Source organism: Corythoichthys intestinalis, chromosome 6 (assembly GCF_030265065.1).
Source record: "Corythoichthys intestinalis isolate RoL2023-P3 chromosome 6, ASM3026506v1, whole genome shotgun sequence".
Classification (NCBI taxonomy): Eukaryota; Metazoa; Chordata; class Actinopteri; order Syngnathiformes; family Syngnathidae; genus Corythoichthys; species Corythoichthys intestinalis.
In genome coordinates, this window is record NC_080400.1 from 17,357,901 (window position 1) to 17,379,539 (window position 21,639).

The following is a 21,639-nucleotide window of genomic DNA, read 5'->3' on the forward strand; positions in this document are numbered from 1 at the left end:
TGAGTCAACTTTAATCCATTTTAACAGGCTGCCAGTGTGATCTAGTCATTGCCATCACCTGTTATGCGCCACAGGTTAGTAACAGGTGCTGTTAATTACACAAACTGGTGAAGCATCACATCATTTTTCAAAGAATTACACAAACTGGAGAAGCATCACAGGATTTGTCAAGCCCATTTTTGGCGTTTTGTGTAAAATGATTTTTTTTCCCATTCTCTTTTGTGTTTTTCATTGCAAGCAAAATAAATGAAGATATTACTACTTTCAGGATTATCTGAAAGAATTGCAGGGGTGCCAATACTTTTCAGACCTGAGTTAACTTGTTCCCTGTCGACGGGTTTGCGTAAACATGCCACATTTGCGTTTGTATAAAAAATACGACTGTCACTTTCGTGGTAGTAAGTAACTGTATTTCCCACAAAGATGATATATAGACCTGTTTGATTCATCACAGTGTTTGTTTGCATGAAAATAGCTGACATAAAAAGACATGCTCTCACGGTGTCAACTCAAACACTTGTCATCAGCTTTTCCCGACACTTCGTCATACTTTACGACGTTTTCACTCGGATGTGTAGCGCGCATGCGCACGGCGTCCCTAGCTGGATTGGGCGGGTAATGGCAGAGATTTCTCACAACCAAAATAATATTTAAAAAGTAATTTGTCGGGGTTGGGGGTAAAGTATATCAATTCTAACGTTTTATAGCAGCGCTTTGGTGCTTGTTCGTCAGAGTGGGAATTATGTGGTGGCCTTGTTAGTTGGTGTAGCTTCGGAGCTAATAGCTCACTTGGCATGTTTGGGTCCAGCAGTTAGTTTATTTGCTATCAAAAGCAGTGAGAGAGCATAACTCAACAGGTAATACACCTTTGTACAATAAGGTTTTAATATAAACATCTGTTCTAATCTGTCACAGTTTGTAATTCTGAAATTTGCGACTAGTTCCAATTGAGGCTAAGTTGACTGCTTTGCTAAATTTAGCAGCTACGTTTTGAACGTCATTTACTGTAGTTTACTTTTTTCTCAACTGGACGTCTTGTTTGGGCGTTTTTCTTGCTAATTTGTTACATATGCTTAGGATGTTGAGGAATGTTGGCCTGGATAATTGAAGGTAAACAGGAAAACGTATGCACAGTCCGCCCTTGTTATTCGCGGGGGTTACGATTCGAGACTGGCCGCGAAAAGCAATATTTCGCGAATAGTAGACAGCCCTCCCGATGAGAAATGTTTAATAACCCTTTCTTGCCAAATGTATCACATTTGATACACTTAGAATTTCATGATTTTGAGACTAATTCAGAATTGTGAACTATCTTTCCTCAATAAAAAAAAAATGGTTGCAAGTCAACTCATGCATCTGCATGTTCCATGAGAAAAAAAAACAGGATTTAGCAAGGGTTATAGATATTAGAGCGCGTATTACACATTTTAATTTTTTTCTTTTTTACAAATTTGAAAAAAAAGGTTTAATTAAGACCTTATTTTTCAAATTTCGTGATTCTCTGACAATTGCTTCATATCGCAGGCATTAAGAGTTACCAGTAAAATAGTTTTAAGACTGTCATCCTTTTAATCTTCGTAGGGCACTCATTGAACTGATTGGTTTCCGTTGGAAGTGCTTCATCTCGACTGGGAAGGCTCGGAGTTATCATTTTGATGAAACATGAGCATTCACAGCTAGCTCTCCCAGTTTAGTGCCGTACCGCAAGCAACACGTCACTTTTGCTCATTAACATTCATGACGTTAGCAACTGTTGCTAGGTGGGTCAACCTCCTGTTTGTCCCTAATAGTAAATGAATGGAAATAGTGTACGGACGAGATGTTTACTGAGCTAAACCTAACAATTCTGTCCGAAAATGATGTCCCTGGTGCCAAATTCATTGATAAAGATGTGGAAGAACATACAAATATTCAGTTAAAGAGATGGCTTGAGTGCCGAGGGCTGAAAAAGACGAGCCGACCTGATCCAGAGTTAGCTTTGTTATCGACACCTTTTTCTTGTGTGCATTGCCTTACGCCACTGACAATGACATTCTCCTGTTTCAACAATCTATCGTTTGCCCATATGCCCTGTCTTTCTTATATATTATATTCTCTGGTTGTCTGATGTCTCTGACCGTTCTTACATTGCTATTTTTGTATAGCAATTGCAAATGCTACTCAGTGACAGCTAGCAAACTCTTATAATGTTTTCTTATATTTTTTTCTCATGAATAACAAATCTTAATTCTATAATTTACTTCCACTTCCACTTCCCCCTTCCTAAAGTTGTTTTTTTTTTTTTTTTTTTTACAAGAGAAAAGGTAACAGTTTTCAGGTCATTCATTGTCAGACAGAAGCAGCACACCAAAACGCCACAGTAAAAAATAAATATTAAAATGGCCTAACCCTTCGTCCTCTAAAGGACCATGGCCCCCAACAAATGTTCACCTTGCTGACGTTAAACTGGTCTTTTGGACGTGAAGAAAACATCATATGTCGTAATGTCTAGAGTCGTTTCTACAAGTTCCATAGCAGCAGTGTTTGATCAGTGTGTTCTTTTTTTGAGCGGAGAATACAAGCAGAAATAATATAGTTTGTATGCGAGGGCGTGTCTATAATGTCCCACTTTTGCGTTACGATGGCGACGTCGCAGTCTGAAAATAGAATTAGTGCGGTACGCTATTGAACTGGACGTCCTGTGCTTGTCAACGGCTGGCAGCGATTCAATTGTTATTGTTATTATTATTTTAATTGATTTCTTTAAAAAGTACTGTATATTAACAAGAAAAACTGCGATAATTCTATTTATTTTAAAATGTTTGTTGTTTTTTAATTTATTAAACAGGGAGGTTTTCGAAAAAATGTTGGTCATTAATGCTTTTGTATTATGTATCAACTTTAAAGTGTTATTTTTCCAATAACTGTATTTTAGTGTATATGTTTTATTCATTCTAAATTCATTTTTATTAATTGTACAAATTCATTTATTCATACCAAATATTTAATAATGTTGATTGATAATAAAATATCGGAATCTGCTCATTTTCGCTCAACAATGTTTCTGAGGAGTGAACGATTTAATTTGATTGAACCGTTTCTGTTTATTTATGATTAATAGCAGCCGTGTTTGCTGTGGAGGCCTCCCTGCACTGCCCACCCTGAGGGGGAGGAGAAAAAATGATGTTACCAGATTCGGACGCAGACACGGTGGCTCAAAATGCTTCGGGCGGTGAAGGCAAAGAGGGCGAGGGAAAGAAAGAGGAAACGCTGTCCCTGGATGACTGTCGATGTCCAGTGTGCTTGGAGATGTTTCTGGAGCCGGTGACGCTACCTTGCGAGCATACCTTTTGCAAGGTAAACACATGCATGAATTGAATTCTCACCAGTCAGTCAATCACATTCATTTCGCGATGGGTCGACTCATCGGCTCATACTCAATTTAAATGGCCTTTTAGCGCAAAATCAGGGTACCCGCGGGTTTTTAAAAGTATTAAAAAAGCATTGAATTTAGTTTTCCATTATTAAAGGTATTAAAAGTGTTGAATTAGCTGTTGTAAGTCTGGAATTTTTTCACCGTGGTCTTAATTTTCATGAAAATCTCAGTGAAACCTAAATTATATCCGTGACAAAGTTTAAAAAAAAAAAAAAAAATCCATAACGACGATGACGCATAGAATTTTTACGATGCACTGCGCTACAAATCGAAATGCAACTCGTGCGTGCCAAACCACCGCAACCGGCAAAACGGAGAATCCATCCACCTCTGCATCGGGAATGCGTCCTTTTGTCGGTGGAACGAAAACCTTGCAGGCAGAAGTATTGTGGATTCTGAACACCAAAACAGACCACCATTCATATACTTCAAATGAGTCCATTGGTGATCTGTTTCAGATATTACGTCATTTTTGTTTGGCATCGGCTGTCACAATGTTGGTCATATTGCGTTTTGTTCCAGATGTTTAAATAGTCTACATATTTTTATGACCATTGTAAATGCATTTAGACAATGAAATAACGCTGGAAAAGTTTGTTAAACATAATGTTGCCCAAATCGTGTTTTTTTTTCCGGAGGGAGCATTCCCGACTTCGTAACTGCAGCCAATTTAAGCACATCAGAACTTTAAGATAGAGGTAAAATCGGGCCTAAAAAGCCCAGCCCGACCCGAACTGATCGCGGGTATTAAAGCCCGACCCGCGTTTTGTGTGATAACATTTGTAACGATGTCTGCATAAAAGCCTGTCTTTTATAACAAATTCTCAGTTGGCAGAAAAAAATCCGCACATTTTCTTAATGTTTAAATAGACTACATATTTTTATGATCATTATAAATTTATTTACACAACGAAATAACGCTGGAAAAGTTTGTTAAATATAAATAAACAGATGCGGTTTTGCGGACTTGCAGAGGGGAAGATTAAAAAGGGCGTATAGGCACGCTCTGGCTCTGCAAAGACCATACAGTGCCTTCTTTTTTTTATCCAAATTATTTATTTTATAACAAGTATTCCTTAGTTTATCATTCATACATCGTTAATATGTAGTTATTTCAAAAAGTTAGCGAGAAAGAACCCTGGCCCGGCCCGACGTAATAATTGACATTTTAATTTTGGTCATGTTTTCAGTTTAATTTAGCTGTTTCCAGCTTGCTATGTTTATAATTGCGATGTTTGTTTACCGCTTTTCCTCTTACTGCGAAGAGGGAGGAAGTTACATCGGCCGCCGCGATGATATTTAAGTCATCAGCCATCTGCTGTGACCCGGGAATTTAACGCCTGCTTTCACGCACACTGCTTCCCATGTCAGTCGACAAGGGAAATTGTTTTCACACACAACTGCTGCACGGTTAAGTCCAGCGATATTCCCGTTGTTTTGGAGTATGTGATAGGGGTTCAAGTTACATCCAGATACTTTAGGTTGCAGTTTATGGGTCATGCGAAGGCAGTGGACCTGCTTAAACATTTCGGTTTGCCTTTTGAATGAATGTGAATTTTGCCGTTTTAACTCGAGAGTTAGCCATGTTCACTGGGGTCTTGGCAGATGCACTAGCGGCTAGCCTGTTACAGAAGATGGCTGGTCTGATCCTGTCCTCCTCTTTTTGTCCATAATTATTGTGTGTGTGTGTGTGTGTGTTTAAAAAAATTCTGACTGACTTTATAATGTTACTTTAAATGTGTTTTAATTGTATCTTCAATATATGTCCATTCTTTTGTCAAAGCCACTTAGTAATTGAGGTTAAATTTGATGTTCAGTGCTTCATTTATTTAATATGATTCAATATGATCTAAATAATGGGTGCGAGAAAAGAATGAATTTTCAGTTGAAATGGCATTAAAAAAGGTCTTAAAAGTCTTGAATTTAGATGGATCAATCCTGGGAGGACCCTGAAAATGTACATTTGAACCAAAAGTATGTAATGAGAACAATTGGAAGGGATGTCTGCAAATATTTCATTTTGATTAATTCGGAAGATTAACATTTTTCACGGAGGACAAGAAACATTAGAGAATATGAACTTTTTTCCCAACAAAATGTTATTAACCTTTTTCAAATACAAAAAACATGGCAGAATATAAAACCTACAAACTGACATAGCAGCAAGGCACATCAATACAAAATTTTAAAACTTATCAGACCTGTGTGTTCAGATATCCTTTCTACATATACACTGCTAGCCAAAAGTATTGGCACCCCTGCAATTCTGTCAGATAATGCTCAATTTCTCCCAGAAAATGATTGCAAATTCTAATACATGTACTAACTCCGCCGTCGTCTGTCATTCTGCATCAAGTTCCACCTTGCTGTCGGCCGCAGTCAGGTATGATTGTTTTTTTTATCTAGCAGCATGAGTTGAACGTGATATTTACTCTTCGGTACATTTCTCATTGCGCCCCGAAGACCGCGCCGCCTGTGTTTTAGTTCTGCTTTACCTGGTATAATTCAATAATCGGAATTTGGATGTTTGTGAATCGTTCTCGAATCTTCCACGGCCGAATCGCGAATAATCTAACAATCGGAAATTTCGTACGCCTCTACAGTAGACCCAGTCTAAAAACAAAACACGAAAAAACAGAGAGCTACGGCGTCAGTTGAGGGGGAAAAAATGTAAAACTCGCAATTGACACCTTGTGATGTATTTAAATCACTACCTTACATAGTTTGAGTGACTGTGAAGTACGGCAGCGTGGCCCTGTGACGTCACCGCCCTGCGACGTCAACAACAATAGGGAGCTGCTAGTTTATTTTTTGCTTTAAAATTTTACAAAATTTATTAAAAGGAAAAATTAGGAGGGGTTTTAATATCAAATTATTACTCTTACTAACATTTATCTTTTAAAAACTACATGTCTTTTTATCCGTGGTTCCCTTTAAAGTCAGGTGCGCCTTATAGTGGGAAAATTACAGTAATTGTTGCAATTCTAGCAAAGATTCCTTCTGCTAGGATGCGCATGATAAAGTTGTGTCTTTCCCTTTAAGGTCTGCTTCCTGGAGTCTGTAGACAAGAGCACTCTGTGTTGCCCCATGTGCCGCAAGCGCGTATCCACGTGGGCCCGCCTGAACAACAGGAACAAGACACTGGTCAACGAGCAGCTCTGGACGCAGATCCGGAACAGCTTTCCGCAGCACTGCCAGAGACGCCTCAGTGGGCAGGACGTCATCAACAACGACCTGGCCGGTACGCGCTGCATCCCGTGATACGCAGTAGTGTGTCGTGACGGATATTGTGGCCTCACTTGTGTTTGTGTGTCTTTTTGTGCTTTAGTTTTTGTCCCAAGGGTGAGTGAGCCTGGAGAGCTGAGACAAGAATATCAGGATCAAATGAGCAAAGTAAGTATCATCTCCAGCAGGTCATAAACTCACTAGTAGGCACTGAATTTTGTCTGATAGGTTTCTTAAATTCCTAAAATTTTGGCAAATTGTTCAAACTCGATTTAGTCCGCTTCATTGTTTCGTGTAACCCGTGAAAGTGAGTTATGTGCATAAAAATACATTTGAAATACGTCTTCCGTAGTCCACAATGAAAAATAATGATAAAAAATATTATTATTATTATTTTTTTTAATTTAAAATGAACTTTTAAAAAAAATATTTACCCATTTTTTTACTTTTTGTAATCTAAAAATAAAAGAATATTTCCTGTTTTCCCTTGTTTTCTTTTTTAATTAAAGCATTTAAATACAAAATATATTTACATTTTCAACTTAAAAATAAAATAAAATCTGTTTTTATCTAATTTATCAAATACAAATTAATTTAAAAATTAAATCTTTAAAAAATATAAATAATTAAAAATGAACCAATTTTTCCCTTTTGTTTTATTAAAAACCAAATAGTTTTTCCCTTTTTTAATTTAAAAATAAAAGAATATTTCCTGTTTTCCCTTGTTCTCTTTTTTAATTAATGCATTTGAATATAAAGGATGTTTACATTTTCAACTTAAAAAATTAATAAAATCTGTGCCTAATTTATGAAATACAAATTAAAATTTTTCTTTTTAAAATAATAAATAAAAATATTTACCCATTTTTCCCTTTTGTTTTATTAAAAACCAAATAGTTTTTCCCTTTTCTTAATTTAAAAATAAATAAAAGAACACTTCCTGTTTTCCCTTGTTCTCTTTTTTAATTAATGCATTTAAATATAAATATTTACATTTTCAACTTAAAAAAAATTAAATCTGTTTTTATTTAATTTATGAAATACAAATTAATACAAAAAAATCTTTGAAAAAATAATAAATACTCAATATATTTACCCATTTTCCCCTTTTGCTTTATTAAAAACCAAATCGTTTTTCCCTTTTTTAATTTCAAAATAATTTCTAAAATATTTCCTGTTTTCCTTTGTTCTCTTTTTTTAATGAATGCATTTAAATATAAAGAATATATACTAGAGCTGTCAAACGATTAAAATTTTTAATCAAATTAATTACAGCTTAAAAATTAATTAATCGTAATTAATCGCAATTCAAACCATCTATGAAATATGCCATATTTTTCTGTAAATTATTGTTGGAACGAAAAGATAAGACACAAGACAGATATATACATTCAACATACGGTACATAAGAACTGTATTTGTTTATTATAACAATAAATCAACAAGATGGCATTCACATTATTAACATTCTCTTAAAGCGATCCATGGATAGAAAAACTTGTAGTTCTTAAAAGATAAATGTTAGTACAAGTTGTAGAAATTTTATATTAAAACCCCTCTTAATGTTTTCGTTTTATTAAAATTTGTAAAATTTTCAATCAAAAAATAAACTAGTAGCTCTCCATTGTTGATGTCATTACACCATGCTCACTCCCCAAACCCATAAAATCATTTGGACCCTAGCGCCAGCAGAGGGCGCCAAACAACAAAAAACAAGTAACAAGCGGACATTACATTGTCATTTTAATCTGAGCGGGGCATGTGCGTTAATTGCGTCAAATATTTTAACGTGATTAATTGAAACGCGATAATTTTGACAGCGCCAATATATACATTTTCAATTTAAAGAAAAAAAAACTTTTTAAAAAATCTAATCTATAAAATACAAATTAATTAAAAAAAAAATAATAATAATACATAAAAAGAATTTCAATTTTTCCCCTTTTAATATATAAAACAAAATTTAAAAATTCCTGGGTTTCCCTCTTTTTATTGAAATACATGTAAATAAAAAAAAAAGTAAATTACAAACCAATGAAAGTACATTAAAAATTATATCGATAGCTTTTCCCTTCTTTCATGAATCCATGGAAATTGTTAGAAAAATTAAATGAATATTGGTGTCGTCGTAGCTGTGGGAGGAAAAGCGAAAGCTAGACGAGGAGGAGCGACGCGCCAGTGAGGAGTTCATCCAAAGACTCCTGGCTGAGGAGGAGGAAAAAGAGAAGCGCATTAGGCTACAGGATGAGATCCTGGCCAGAGTGCTCAGCAGTGAACTGGTAGGTGATGACTGTTTATTATATTCCTTCTTGCTTGCATGCACAGGGCTATACAGTGCGACCATTTTGCTTGCGTATGGGGCCTAAAAATAATTTGGTTCGAGTAAAGAAAAAAGAATGGGAGCACAAGTGCGTGCACAGGTTTTACCCTTTTAATTTGCATTTTGCACCTATAATATATTTGAAAATGTCATGATGCCCATTTACATTACATTACAATAAATGATTAGTTATTTTAGAGCTAACGATTCTTACAGGCTCTGTATGGCTCCGATAGGGCTGTTGATAATCTGTGTGGCCATTAAGACGCGGACTAAAACGTAGCGGCGGAAAACACTCAGGTGACTTTAAAGTTCCGCTCTGAGACCTCCAAGTTAGCCAACTTTTAAAATTTAAAAAATACTCTTCTGAAATAGCAACGAGTGACGTCAAATGCTATGGTAGAAGTAGGACGCGACGATTCAGGTCAAAAACACCCCATAAAAAACTTAAACGTTACGTCAATGTCAGTATATTAAGGTTATCACAGTCTTAACCCAGAAATACATTCATTAACTTCAAATGCCTTTCTGTGGGTTTTTCTCCCGTCCCGTTTTTCTCTTCGTCCCATCTCTGCGCCGAGTCGACGTACCAGCCGCAAGCTTTCAGTAGAACTGATACACTTTTCAAAATAAAACGTGAAAAGGAACAGTTTGTATTTTAGGTGCTATTTCAGACGACTTATCGCAAATAGTGCGTACAGATGAGCTTCACAATACATTTAGACGTCATGTTAAATTATACAAATGATAAATTAGTGGATTTTTAAATCTTAAAAAAAAAAAAAAAAAAACTAATTTGCAAGCCGTGGTGGCTTTTATTTTGGTGTGGTGGCCCGTCACAATATTTCAAATGTAGGGGAAACGCTGCTTATGCCAATAAACGGCGCGGTCTAATGAACGCCTGTGTCCGCTCGCCTTTCTCTGCCTCTTAGCTCTCAATGTGCAAAAATCGGCGTCATTGTAATCTGTTTGAGGCAATGCATGAGCGGGTCATCCCGCGCATGCGTTAAATGCGTTAAATATTTTAACGTGATTAATTAAAAAAAAAAAAAAAAAATTACCGCCCGTTAACGTGATAAATTTGACAGCACTAAAATATATATATAAATGTTGAAATAAATATTGAAATAAATAAATAAAAATTGAAATAGAAGCTTTTTAATGACATATTTAGTAATTTTTTTCGTGTATTCATTTATTGAATTTTTGCACTCCTGGTCCTCCATACAAGAAGCCGCCATGTATGTAAAACAAATCCAGCTTAGAAGAACCAAACAAAAATAGCATTGTTCTAAACATAAATTGCATGCCAGGTGTTACATAAAAAGGGGGGGGGGGTGAGAGGTGAAGGGAGTGAGAATCTACTCCTGATTCATGCTGTAGCGTGCGCCTGTGCTCCTAATGAATAATAAAAGAGCTTATCGTACAGCCCTAATGCACTTTTTTTTTTTTTTTTTTTAAAAAAGAACAGCAAACCTATTTCCCACAAAAAACCTGCTGTCGTCACACCAGCCCGCAAGAAGGTGAACGTAGGACAGATAGAAAAGTAAGGTGCTTATTTTCCAATCCAAAAAGACCTCAATCATTTTGATTGTCATTTTTTTTAATTGAACTATTGAAATAAAGTAACGATATTATGTCATCACATTTTTTTCACACCCCTTTTTTGTTGTGTGCGCAAAGGTTCTTGTATCGACTTCCGTCCAAGTCGAGCCCGTCAGACTGCAGCCCGGCGATCACTTTGATTTCAAACAGGGACGGTCAAAGATATGTGAGTATGAATTGTTTTATTGATGTTGCAAAACTAGAAAAATCTGTCGCCTTCACTAATGAAAAAGTCAGGAGTTTACTATTATTATTTTTTTGTAAATAAATACAATGCAAATGCATATGGCGGAAAACACTCAGGTGACTTGAAGGTTCGCGCTGAGATCCCCAATTTGGCCAGATTTCAAAATTGTCCTACTGTGTATAACAAAAGTGAGTATACCCCTCGCATTTCTGCAGATATTTAAAGAGCATATGACACGAGAAAAAAAGTCTTAAATGGCATTATTATGTGAATTAGAATCATATTTTGAGACGATTCGACTATATACAACAATTTAGCAAAGCACAGATGACGAGAAATTAGTCTTTTAATCTGCCGGTTAGCCACGCCTACCATTATAGGGCTATAGCGTCCCCAACAGGTGGATGACGTCAGCGGTAGACTGGGCTCATCGCTTTTACTATTCAGCCCATTTAGGGGGAATTATTCAGAACGAGGAAATCGCGACGAAGAAAGCTGCAAAATGTCATTGTTTCAGTCTCTCTACTCCAATATTTTTACAGGATATTCTTTTTATCCAAGTATTTTTCCCCAATAGCTATATAAATGGCTTGAGAAGGACCAGTCAGCCCGTCGAGGGGGAACTATTCACAACGAGGAAAACGCGACGAAGAGAGCGGCAAAATGTCATTGTTTCTGTCTCTTTACTTCAATATTTTTACAGGATATTCTTTTTATCCAAGTATTTTCCCCAATTGCTAAATGGCATGGTCATGACAAATAACAGTCTTGTGCCGAATGGAATATGAAATAATAGAAAATGCATTTATTCAGGACGACATGGCAAAATTACTCCATAATGGTCAAAACTGTCGACTTCACCTTTACTGTCGCACCTCCCAAACGATATTTTATGACACCTAAATCGGACATATGTCATTTCCCTTCCCCGGCTTCGGAGAATGTAAACAAACCAGAAGGTGTGACAGCTAGCCGACATGCTAACCCGAACCTAGTGATGTTTCAAAGTCTTCAAAGCGGAAAATCACACATAACTATCCTGGATTATTTGACATGACGACCCGGTTGTCGATTGTGTTCGCGGATCGGCAAACCGCCCGGCGGAGAGCAATTTACAGTTCGTTCCCCGGAGGAGGGTGGCTGGAGTTGTTGTGCAGCTAACGTGCTGCTGCTAATGAGCATTAGGAGAGCTTTTTACATGCCTATCAATGATCAAACGTAAGTAGTCCTTCATTTAAAGGAAGTTTGTAGTGTTTACTTTGTAATCGCTGTATTCGTATTTGACATAATACAAAATAAGATGTTTACTCACTTCCTTGTAAGTCCAATGGTCCCACAGTAAATATCCACGGTGAATGGGAACCTTTTGAAACTCCAAAAAGGCGCATACGCCTCTCCCTCATACAGAATGATTTTTCTGCAGCCGTTTGGCTGGCGTGATGCGAAAAATAAACGTATTAATCCGCAAAATCAGCTGAATCCTTTGTCCTCATACACAACAGTACACTGTAGAGGACGTCTTCTACCGTACACGTCACAGCGCCCTCCTCCTCAATGCAAGACCGAAGCCGGAAGTCACTCATTTTCATGGCGCGGGATTCAAAAAACTAAATAAAAATAGTGATCGCTTCCACACACATCCAAGCGGCCCATATCATTCAGGGGCATAAAATACCGCGTGTATTATGAAATAAACATGCTTTTTCGTGTCACATGCACTTTAAGTAACCTTTTCATAGGACAACACTGACAAAATGACACTTTGACACAATGAAAAGTAGTCTGTGTGCAGCTTATATAATGAGTTAATTTATTTTCCCCTCAAAATAACTCAGAATATAGCCATTATTACTATCTAAACCTCTGGCAACAAAAGTGAGTACACCGCATGGGAACTACGTACACCCCTAAATGTCCAAATCGAGTACTGCTTGTCACTTTACCTCCAAAATGTCATGTGACTCGTTACAGGAGTGCTGTCAGCATTGCTGCAGAGATTGAGGCATGACACACTTATCTTTGTACTCCTCACCTGGTCGCCGTCACACATGCATCAGACCATCGGAACTAGTGTTGCACCGATACCATTTTTTGGGCCCGATACAGATACCTAGCTGTGCAGTATCGGCCGATACCACTCTGTTAGCAAAAAAAAAAAAAAAAAAAAAAAATATATATATATATATATATATATATATATATACACACACACACACACACACACATATGTATATGTATGTGTATATATGTACGTATAAGGGATGCAACGATACAGTTAAGTCATGGTTCGGTATGATTTTCGATACAATTCAATACATTTAATGTTCTGAAACAGAAAATACAACTGTTATTATTATTATTTTTTTATTTATTTATTTGCTAACAAGCAAAAATAACATCATACAAACAAGCATTTTAGTGCGTAATATTTATGTGTTTACTTCTTACTGATCTGAAGAAATTTTGTATATAAGTGCTGAGAACAATCTTTACTGTTTGTAAAGTGGGGCACACTGTTGATTGCTGCAGCTCTTAGCAGCTATATTTACCATATAAGCACAACATCCTATTTGTTTTCCGATTTCATCTGTAACATGTATTGAATCAACAGTATTTGCAGCATTATCTATAGTCATTGGTATGGATTGATTTGGCCTGCTTAACTTCCATTCAGTCATGGCGGTTTCTAATTCATCAATGTTGTATATGGACTACGCGTCGCTCTGGGCTCACGCAGCTAATGGCATGGGATCTAATGTTGCACATCTAGGTTGCTATTTGATGACATCTAGTGTGTGCGCGCGAGAGTTGGCATGGGATCTAACATAGCACATCTAGGTTGCTATTTGATGATATCTAGTGTGCGCGCTGCGCCGCTTGAGTGTTGTCTGGTCACAGAAGTCACTTCTGCTCATTACTTCACAACACATATGACAATCGACTTTCATAAACAGGACGAGTTGGAAGTACGGCGCTCTTAATTTGCCACTCAATGGTTCATCATGAAACCATGAGTTTGCTTAGTGTCCCACGGTTTTAAGCTTTCTGATCCCATTGGCGCCATAATATCAGGCGTTAGCTTACGCATGCTAATCGTTTGTGAATGCCATATTAGATAAGCAGCGTAACATCGCGGATATGCGTTGTAGATGATATCCTAAAAATTGAAGACGAAGGAGTTAATTTCGTTTGGTAATTTCGAGACAAAAATATACAGATGTCATGCAACGGGATTTGGGAAGTTAGCTCACGTGGGGAGGACAGTACATTTGCGTTCAAGTGATGGCAGTGGTTGGTATCGGCGCCCTAAATGTTGGTACTCGTCGATACCGATACCACCAATTCGGGCCGGATTGGCGCCCCTTGCCGATACTGGTATCGGTATCGGTGCAACTTTAATCGGAACCAAACAAATTTATCTCCGTCTCATCAGACCATAGGACATGGTTCCAGTAATCCGTGTGCTTTGTTGACATGTCTTCAGCAAACTGTTTGCGGGCTCTCTTGTGTACCGTCTTCTGAAGAGGCTTCCTCCTGGGGTGACAGCCATGCACACCAATTTGATGTAGAGTGCGACGAATGGTCTGGGCATTAACAGGCTGACCCCCTACCTCTTCAATTTCTGCAGCAATGGTGACAGCACTCCTGTAACGAGTCACATGACATTTTGGTGGAAAAATGACAAGCAGTACTCAATTTGGACATTTTGGGATTTATTTTTCGCATCACGCCAGCCAAACGGCTGCAGAAAAATCTTTCTGTATGATGGAGAGGCTTGTGAGCCTTTTTGGGGTTTCAAAGGGTTCCCATTCACCGGGGGATATTGGCCAAAACAAACCCTACTACTGTGGGACCATGGAACTTACGAGGAAGTGAGTAAACATTGTTTTGTATGATGTCAAATACTGGGATCATTTTAGTTTGTAGGTGGCTCGCATTGTGTGGCTGACGTGCTCCTTGTCCCCTCGGCCGACGACCGGCGGCTTGTCGCACATTCCCCCTGCAGGGAGAGCACTATACTCGGCTTATTGCCCTCTTCATGTGCCCTATGTTCTGTTAAATTTTCCGACCGATCAGAAATTGCAACTTTGTGTTAAAAATAGCCGCGAATACAGCGATTACAAAGTAAACACCACAAACTTTCATTAAATAAAGGACTACTTACATTTGATCATGGATGGATATGTAAGAAGCTCTCCTCATACACATTAGCTGCACATGTTAGCTGCACAACAACTGCAGCCGCTCTCGTATGACTCTCGCTGTTTACGCCTTCGCCGTGTAGTAAAGCATTATTTTGCCATATTCGTGTTGACCATTTGGCAGCTACACACTCCTGTGACGTCGGCCGGTTTGTTCAGCGTTCATTGTCCAGCTGCTTCCCCAGCGAGCTCTCCTGTCCGTAGTAGTAGGGGAACGAGCTGTAAATCGCTCTCCGCCGGGCGGTTTGTCGATCGGCGAAGACAATCGACAACCCAGTTGTCATGTGAAATGATCCGGGCTAGTTTTGTGTGATTTTCCGCTTCGAAGACTTAAAAACATCAGTCGGTTCGGGTTAGCGTGTCGGCTAGCTGTAACGCCTCTTGGTTTGTTTATATTCTCCAAAGCCGGGTAAGGGAAATGACATAAGCCCGATTTAGGTGGCATAAAATATCGTTCGGGAGGTGTGACAGTAAAGGTAAAGACGACAGCTTTGACCATGATGGAGTAATTTTGCCATGTCGTCCTGAATAAGTGCATTTTTATTATTTCATATTCCATTTAGCACAAGACTTATTTGTCATGACCATGCCCTTTATTTAGCTATTGGGGAAAATTACTTGGATAAAAAGAATATCCTGTAAAAATATTGGAGTAGAGAGACTGAAACAATGACATTTTGCGGCTCTATTCATCACGTTTTCCTCGTTCTGAATAATTCCCCCTCAACAGGCTGACTGGTCCTTCTCAAGCCATTTATTTAGCTATTGGGGGAAAATACTTGGATAAAAAAAATATCCTGTAAAAATATTGGAGTTGAGAGACTGAAACAATGACATTTTGCGGCTCTCTTCGTTGCCTTTTCCTCGTTGTGAATAATTCCCCCTCAATGGGCTGCATACTAAATCAGATGAAATCGTGACTCCGCAAGGCGTGGCTAACCGGCTAATTTCTCGTCATCTGCGCTTTGCTAAATTGTTGTATATAGTCGAATCGTCTCGAAATATGATTCTAATTCACAAAATAATCCTATTTATGACTTTTTTTTCTCCATTCGTACGCACTTTAATGCACCATGAATCTGATATAGCAGCATTTAGACATATTGTTCTATCAAACACAACAGTTCTTTTGGCTTAAAATACAGCAGTTTCTTTTAAAGAGGAGTGCAAGAGCAGAAAGTGCTTTTTCAGCCTTGTCTGTGTTTTCCGCATATAAAAAAATAATTTTCTTAGAAATTAAAATGGCCACAAACACTCCCGTTCCCTACTACAGACAGAATGAATGGGTATCCACGCAGTAAATTGAGCGAGCATAAAAAGGCTTTAAAAAACACAAACTATTAATCTCACAACCAAACCATTAAGGCTTGGGTCTCAAACTTCCAGCCCACGGGGCAGTATTTTGCATCATCTATAAATACACTGGGCTTTTTTTTTTCTATTTATATAAAGTGAACCCTCCTGATATAGCACAATTCGTTCCACAACCAAGCTCATAACATGAATGTGCTCGTATCATTACCTCATTTTCTCCGTAAGAAATAATTGACTTCCAGTTAATGCGTACAACACTTCCCACGAACCCCCATCTATCCATGATCTAATGCTTAATCCGTAGTCGGGTCGCGGGGCAGCAGCTTTAGCAGGGAAGTCCAGACTTCTCTCTCTCCCCAGCCACTTCAACCATCTTCTCTGGCGTGATCCCAAGGCTTTCCTTATAATAATTCAAGGCATTTTAAGGCAAAATAATCTGAAAAAGAAATTAAAAGTATAAAATCAAGATCACGCCTACTGCGCCCTTCTCGTCGCTTCCAGTGTGGAAAAGTGTGTGTGTGGGAAAGTGTGTATATAAGTGGCACCTGAGTACAGATCGCAGATGAAGCCAAGCAATGGGAAAAGTACGACTTATAGTAAGGAAAATTTAAGAGTAAAGTGCCACAAAAAATCATCCAAAATGTACATGGCGGAAAACACTGGTGACATGAAGTTCCGCTCTGAGACGCCCAATTTGGCCAACTTTCAAAATTATGATATGCATATGTGATACATCATTGGAAAGCTTAAAATCTCAATGTTCTGGGAGAAGAAAAATTTTGAACAGGAGGGCATTTCTAAAAAACAAAAAAAAAATTTTTTTTTTTAAACATGAAAACCCTATCTGGAGGAGAGAGCACGCAGGGCAGAATTAAAGACGCCATGACTTTAACAAGATATTATCGCGTACTTACCTTGTTTCGATCCAAAAACTCCATGTAGCATGTATCACTGAGTGTCAAAATACAGCCGTGAATGGCCACGGATGGATTTTGGGGGGATTTTATGGGTTAAACATGGTAATATAACAAGGGTCGCTATGCAGAAATCGCAGACATCAAGGAGTGGTTGAGATGTTCTTTTTCATATATTTACCCTTTTAAATGTTTTTCAATTTTTCTTTCTTTGGATCGATTATTTATCATCTAACATATCGGAGAAAATGCGATAGTAACAAAAAAAATACAATTAAGCGATAGTTATTATTTAGATATCTGTGACTTTTTTACAGACACCATTTTTTTCATTGTGACGTAATCTGTTTTAAAGTTTAAAATATGCGAGTGAATAATTTTTTTAAGTCGTTTTTTTTTTTTTTTTTTTACGAGATATTAGACATCGCTTAATGATTCTAAGCTAAAAATGACAGACATTTTGAATAATAAGTATAATCTCCTAGGTTTTATGGATGGGTTGAAACTAGGGCTGCAGCTATCGAATATTTTAGTAATCGAGTAATCGACTGAAAATTCTATCGATTAATCGAGTAATCGGATAAGACAAATATATTTTTAGGTGAAGAGCAATTATAAATATACATGAGAAAACAAGACATTTCATCTAATCTTGAACCATTTTCAACAATTCAACAATTCAACAGCCAACAATTGCATCTCAGATGTAACTAGAATAAAAAAAAGACTAATTAACTGCTTTCACTCAAAAAACCTTTAGCTCTTATTAAAAAAATAATATATATACAGTGGGGAGAACAAGTATTTGATACACAGTCAATGGGAAAACCCATTGGCAGTGTATCAAATACTTGTTCTCCCCACTGTATATACCTAAAAATGCCGTTACGCTTGATAACACACATCACTTAAAAGTTAGGATTTTGTCCCACGTGTTTCAATTGAATTTCTATTTGTGTCAAGCCATTTTTAAGTTCTAGTTAAGTTTTAAGTTAGTCTAAACTGGAGGTTCTGATGGGATTTTGAGTTTTTGCAGTGTTCAAAATAAATGTATGATACAGGCTGTATTGGAGCACATTAGGGACCAGTGCTACGTGGTGTTTTATCCAGCAATGACTACTGAGCTAAAAGTGATAGTTAGCATGATTGAGTTTTTATTTTACGCCCTCATCACTCCACAACGCTATGTTATGTTAAAGCCTGTATGTAAGACAAATTAGCCACGCATCGATAGTGGTCCTAATTAATACAAACCTAGCCCTCCGCAGGGCTAACGATACGTGAGCTAGTGACTGTAACATTAATCTTATTTATTAGCGCTTAGCGCTCTTTATTAGCGCTTAGCGCTCTACTGCTTTAAGATGGCGGCTGTTTACGAACGCTGCCCAGACGCGGCCGAGTCTGTCATTTCGCATCTAGTTCAACATACATGTGATCTCTATGAGACTCATCAGACGCTACCTGCTATCAACGTAGCATCGTGCGGGCTAGTATTTAGCAACGTCGGCGTCGTTTGTAGCGGCTGTCGGCTGATGGGTTTTTTTTTTTTTTTTTTTTTTTTTTTTTTTTTTTTTTTGTGCTTCTTCCTCTACGCACGTGACATCAGCACGTTGTCCCACATTAAAAGTAGTCCGAGCAAAACGTGATGCTTAGAACTGTCAAAATAAACGATTACTCGAGGTGAATAAAGTTACTCGGATACGTTTTTAAACAAGAGTTACTCGAGTTGCTCGAGTATTCGTTTCAGCTCTAGTTGAAACAAAAGCGGTTGCGCGACGTCTGTATACGGGGTGTTTGAGGGTAAAACAGACAAATTAAAAATAGTTCAGGGGCTTAATGCGCCATGAATCTGCTCTGGCAGCATATAGACATATTGTTCTTTCAAACACTTTTGGCTTAAAATACAGTAGTTTCTTTTGAAGAGGGTTGCAAGTGCAGAAACTGCTTTTTCAGTCTTGTCTGTGTTTTCCGCCACATCCAGATTATTATGAAGACATGATTTTAAGACTGCTATGTCTGCAATTGGCGTTTCTTAGGAGAACATCCTCCTCTCCCGTGAGCCAAGCCCCCCTCATGCAGACATCTCGGAGCTTCAACGGGACAGAGCGGAATCTCCTAGCCCCTGTCCCGCCTCTTTTGCGGAGGAGCCGCGCCACAGTCAGAGCATTTACGCCGATGAAGGAACATCTAAAAGAAAATACCCTGAGCACGAAGAGCAGGACGACAATTCTCTTACAGAACAGGGGCGTCGCTTTTCTTCCTCTTCGTCTGCTAGCACGTCTTCGTCCGTGGCGCTGTATTCAGAATGGGAAGCCCAGCTAGCGAGCCGCCGTCAGCAGGAAGAGGCCGACCGGAAAATGGCACTATTGCTGCAGAAGGAGATCAACCAGGAGGAGAAGCAGAAAAACACAGACCGCAGGAAAGGCTCGGTCGACGCCTACCTACTCAGGCGGGACTCCCAGAGGAGAACCTCTTGGACAAATAAAACCTCCGACGAATCGACATCTTCTTCCTCCTCCTCTTCCTCTCTGGAAGCCTCAACCTCTACCCACCAAAACTAAGGCAATTCACAGTCCAACCTCATTGACAGGTTTCCTGGTTTGGGCATTTTAAGCTCCTCTCCAAAATGGACCCCGCCTTCAATGCTTTAACAGCATCTCAAAACCAGACGCCTTATTTATTAAGTGAATTTTTGCCACCATCTGGTGGCATTCCATAGAAGGGTACATGAACCCCCAGGTTTTTTGGGGGTACTACCTTCCTTTCCTCACTAAAATGTCACCTTTCAGTTTTTGGGACCTAACGCAAATATGTTATGTTGCCAGGTTTTGTGGCACTTAAGTTTCACTGCCACATTTGGCATGAATAGATTCACCCATTTATAGTTTTTGGCCAGCACCACCCACCATCCCCGTTTTTTCTGCCATCCCTTTACCCACTCCAGGAACTACACTGATCCAACCTTGTTCATTTTTTAATTAAGTTCTGATCCGGTTCTCGGAATGTTTTAGCCCCTGTGATGTCACTTTCTGTTTGGGCTGCTGCTACTTGTGAATTTTTGCATAAAATAAAACATATATGTCAAAGAAATGGCTTGGTGGTTTTTATTGGATTAAAAAAGATGGCGGTTTTCACATGAGAAAAAGCGCAAATTGTGTATTTTTGCGTACAGGAAATTTTTTGGGGCTATTGACGGCACTACACGTCCAATCCATTTCGCAGAAAATACATTGGACACCTGGCATCGTCAATGGTATGGAAAGTTCAGCATGCACGGCCAGTCGTGCCAATTGAAATGGATTGGACGTCTGTCATTGTCAATGGAGGGTAATGAGTTAAATACTATGAATAAAAAAAAAAAAAAATGAATATAGGTGTTATTTGGGCCATAACGAGTGTATTTCTACTTTGAATTGGTTTTTATAAACATTGTATTTTTAATTCAAAAAGTGATCCTATTTCATGATCAAATATTTGGAAAGTAAATACTAGTCCTTAAAAAAATTAGCATATTGTGATAAAGTTAATTATTTTCTTTAATGTACTGATAAACATTAGACTTCCATATATTTTAGATTCATTACAACTGAAGCAGTTCAAACCTTTTATTGTTTTAATATTGATGATTTTGGCAAAAGTCAAAAGCAAAAATCCCTATCTGAAAAAAATAGCATATTTCATCCGACCAATACAAAAAAGTGTTTTTTAATACAAAAAAAGTCGACCTTCAATTAATTATACCAGCTATGCACTCAAACTCAATACTTGGTCGGGAATCCTTTTTGCAGAAATGACTGCTTCAATGTGGCGTGGCATGGAGGCAATCAGCCTTTTGCACTGCTGAGGTGTTATGGATGCCAAGGATGCTTCGATAGCAGCCTTAAGCTCATCTGCAGTGTTGGGTCTGGTGTCTCTCAACTTCCTCTTCACAATATCCCACAGAATCTCAATGGGGTTCAGGTCAGAAGAGTTGGCAGGCCAATTGAGCACAGCAATGCCATGGTCTGTAAACCATAGTGATGGGTCCAGTGCAGGGACGGACTGGGACTAAAAAGCAGCCCTGGACTTCGACTCAGCCCATCCCAAAAGAATCGCTGTACGAAGGGAAACACAGGCCCTCTAGGGGGGTCCGAGGGCATGCCCCCCGGGAGAATTTTTTTTTTTTATGTTTCTTTGTAAAACGCATCAATTTCATGCACTTTGAGAGGAAAATGTGTCTAGACTCTGACTGTCTGACTTGGGGCGCTCAAAGTACTGCAAGGCTGAACTGGAGTTGGATTCATCTTCTGCCCTAGCTCTATGATCAACCTGAATAAACAAATGAAAGAATTTATTTTTTAAAGCAAGTTTTATGTATCCAATTGATTATAATAACACCTATCCCCTGTGTCTATAAAATGACTTCATTGTTTATGCCATAATTAATCTTGCCACACAAATAATACATTTCAATGAAA

General features: G+C 38.2%; 1 protein-coding gene across 2 annotated transcripts; it reads left to right on the plus strand.

The window, feature by feature from the left end:
* The first annotated feature begins 505 nt into the window (after positions 1 to 505).
* LOC130917567 (E3 ubiquitin-protein ligase rnf168-like) lies at positions 506 to 20,282 on the plus strand. Of its 2 annotated transcripts, none has more exons than XM_057839126.1 (8): positions 506 to 615; positions 3,101 to 3,336; positions 6,458 to 6,656; positions 6,744 to 6,808; positions 8,773 to 8,919; positions 10,427 to 10,506; positions 10,644 to 10,731; positions 19,219 to 20,282. In XM_057839126.1, exons 2-8 carry the CDS (start codon positions 3,160 to 3,162, stop codon positions 19,741 to 19,743), a joined length of 1,281 nt encoding a protein of 426 aa, XP_057695109.1. In that variant the 5' UTR covers positions 506 to 615; positions 3,101 to 3,159; the 3' UTR covers positions 19,744 to 20,282. The 2 variants fall into 2 exon arrangements, with proteins under 2 accessions (XP_057695109.1, XP_057695108.1); XM_057839125.1 differs by lacking the exon at positions 506 to 615 and adding an exon at positions 622 to 857.
* The last annotated feature ends 1,357 nt before the right edge of the window (positions 20,283 to 21,639 follow it).

What these genes read in the sequence shown, in the direction of transcription:
- LOC130917567 (XM_057839126.1), top strand. Translation starts at nt 3,160, where the DNA reads ATGATGTTACCAGATTCGGACGCAGACACGGTGGCTCAAAATGCTTCG. An exon ending in ATCAGGATCAAATGAGCAAA is followed by an intron (nt 6,809 to 8,772) that starts GTAAGTATCATC and finishes GTGTCGTCGTAG; the next exon opens with CTGTGGGAGGAAAAGCGAAA. An exon ending in ACAGGGACGGTCAAAGATAT is followed by an intron (nt 10,732 to 19,218) that starts GTGAGTATGAAT and finishes GGCGTTTCTTAG; the next exon opens with GAGAACATCCTCCTCTCCCG.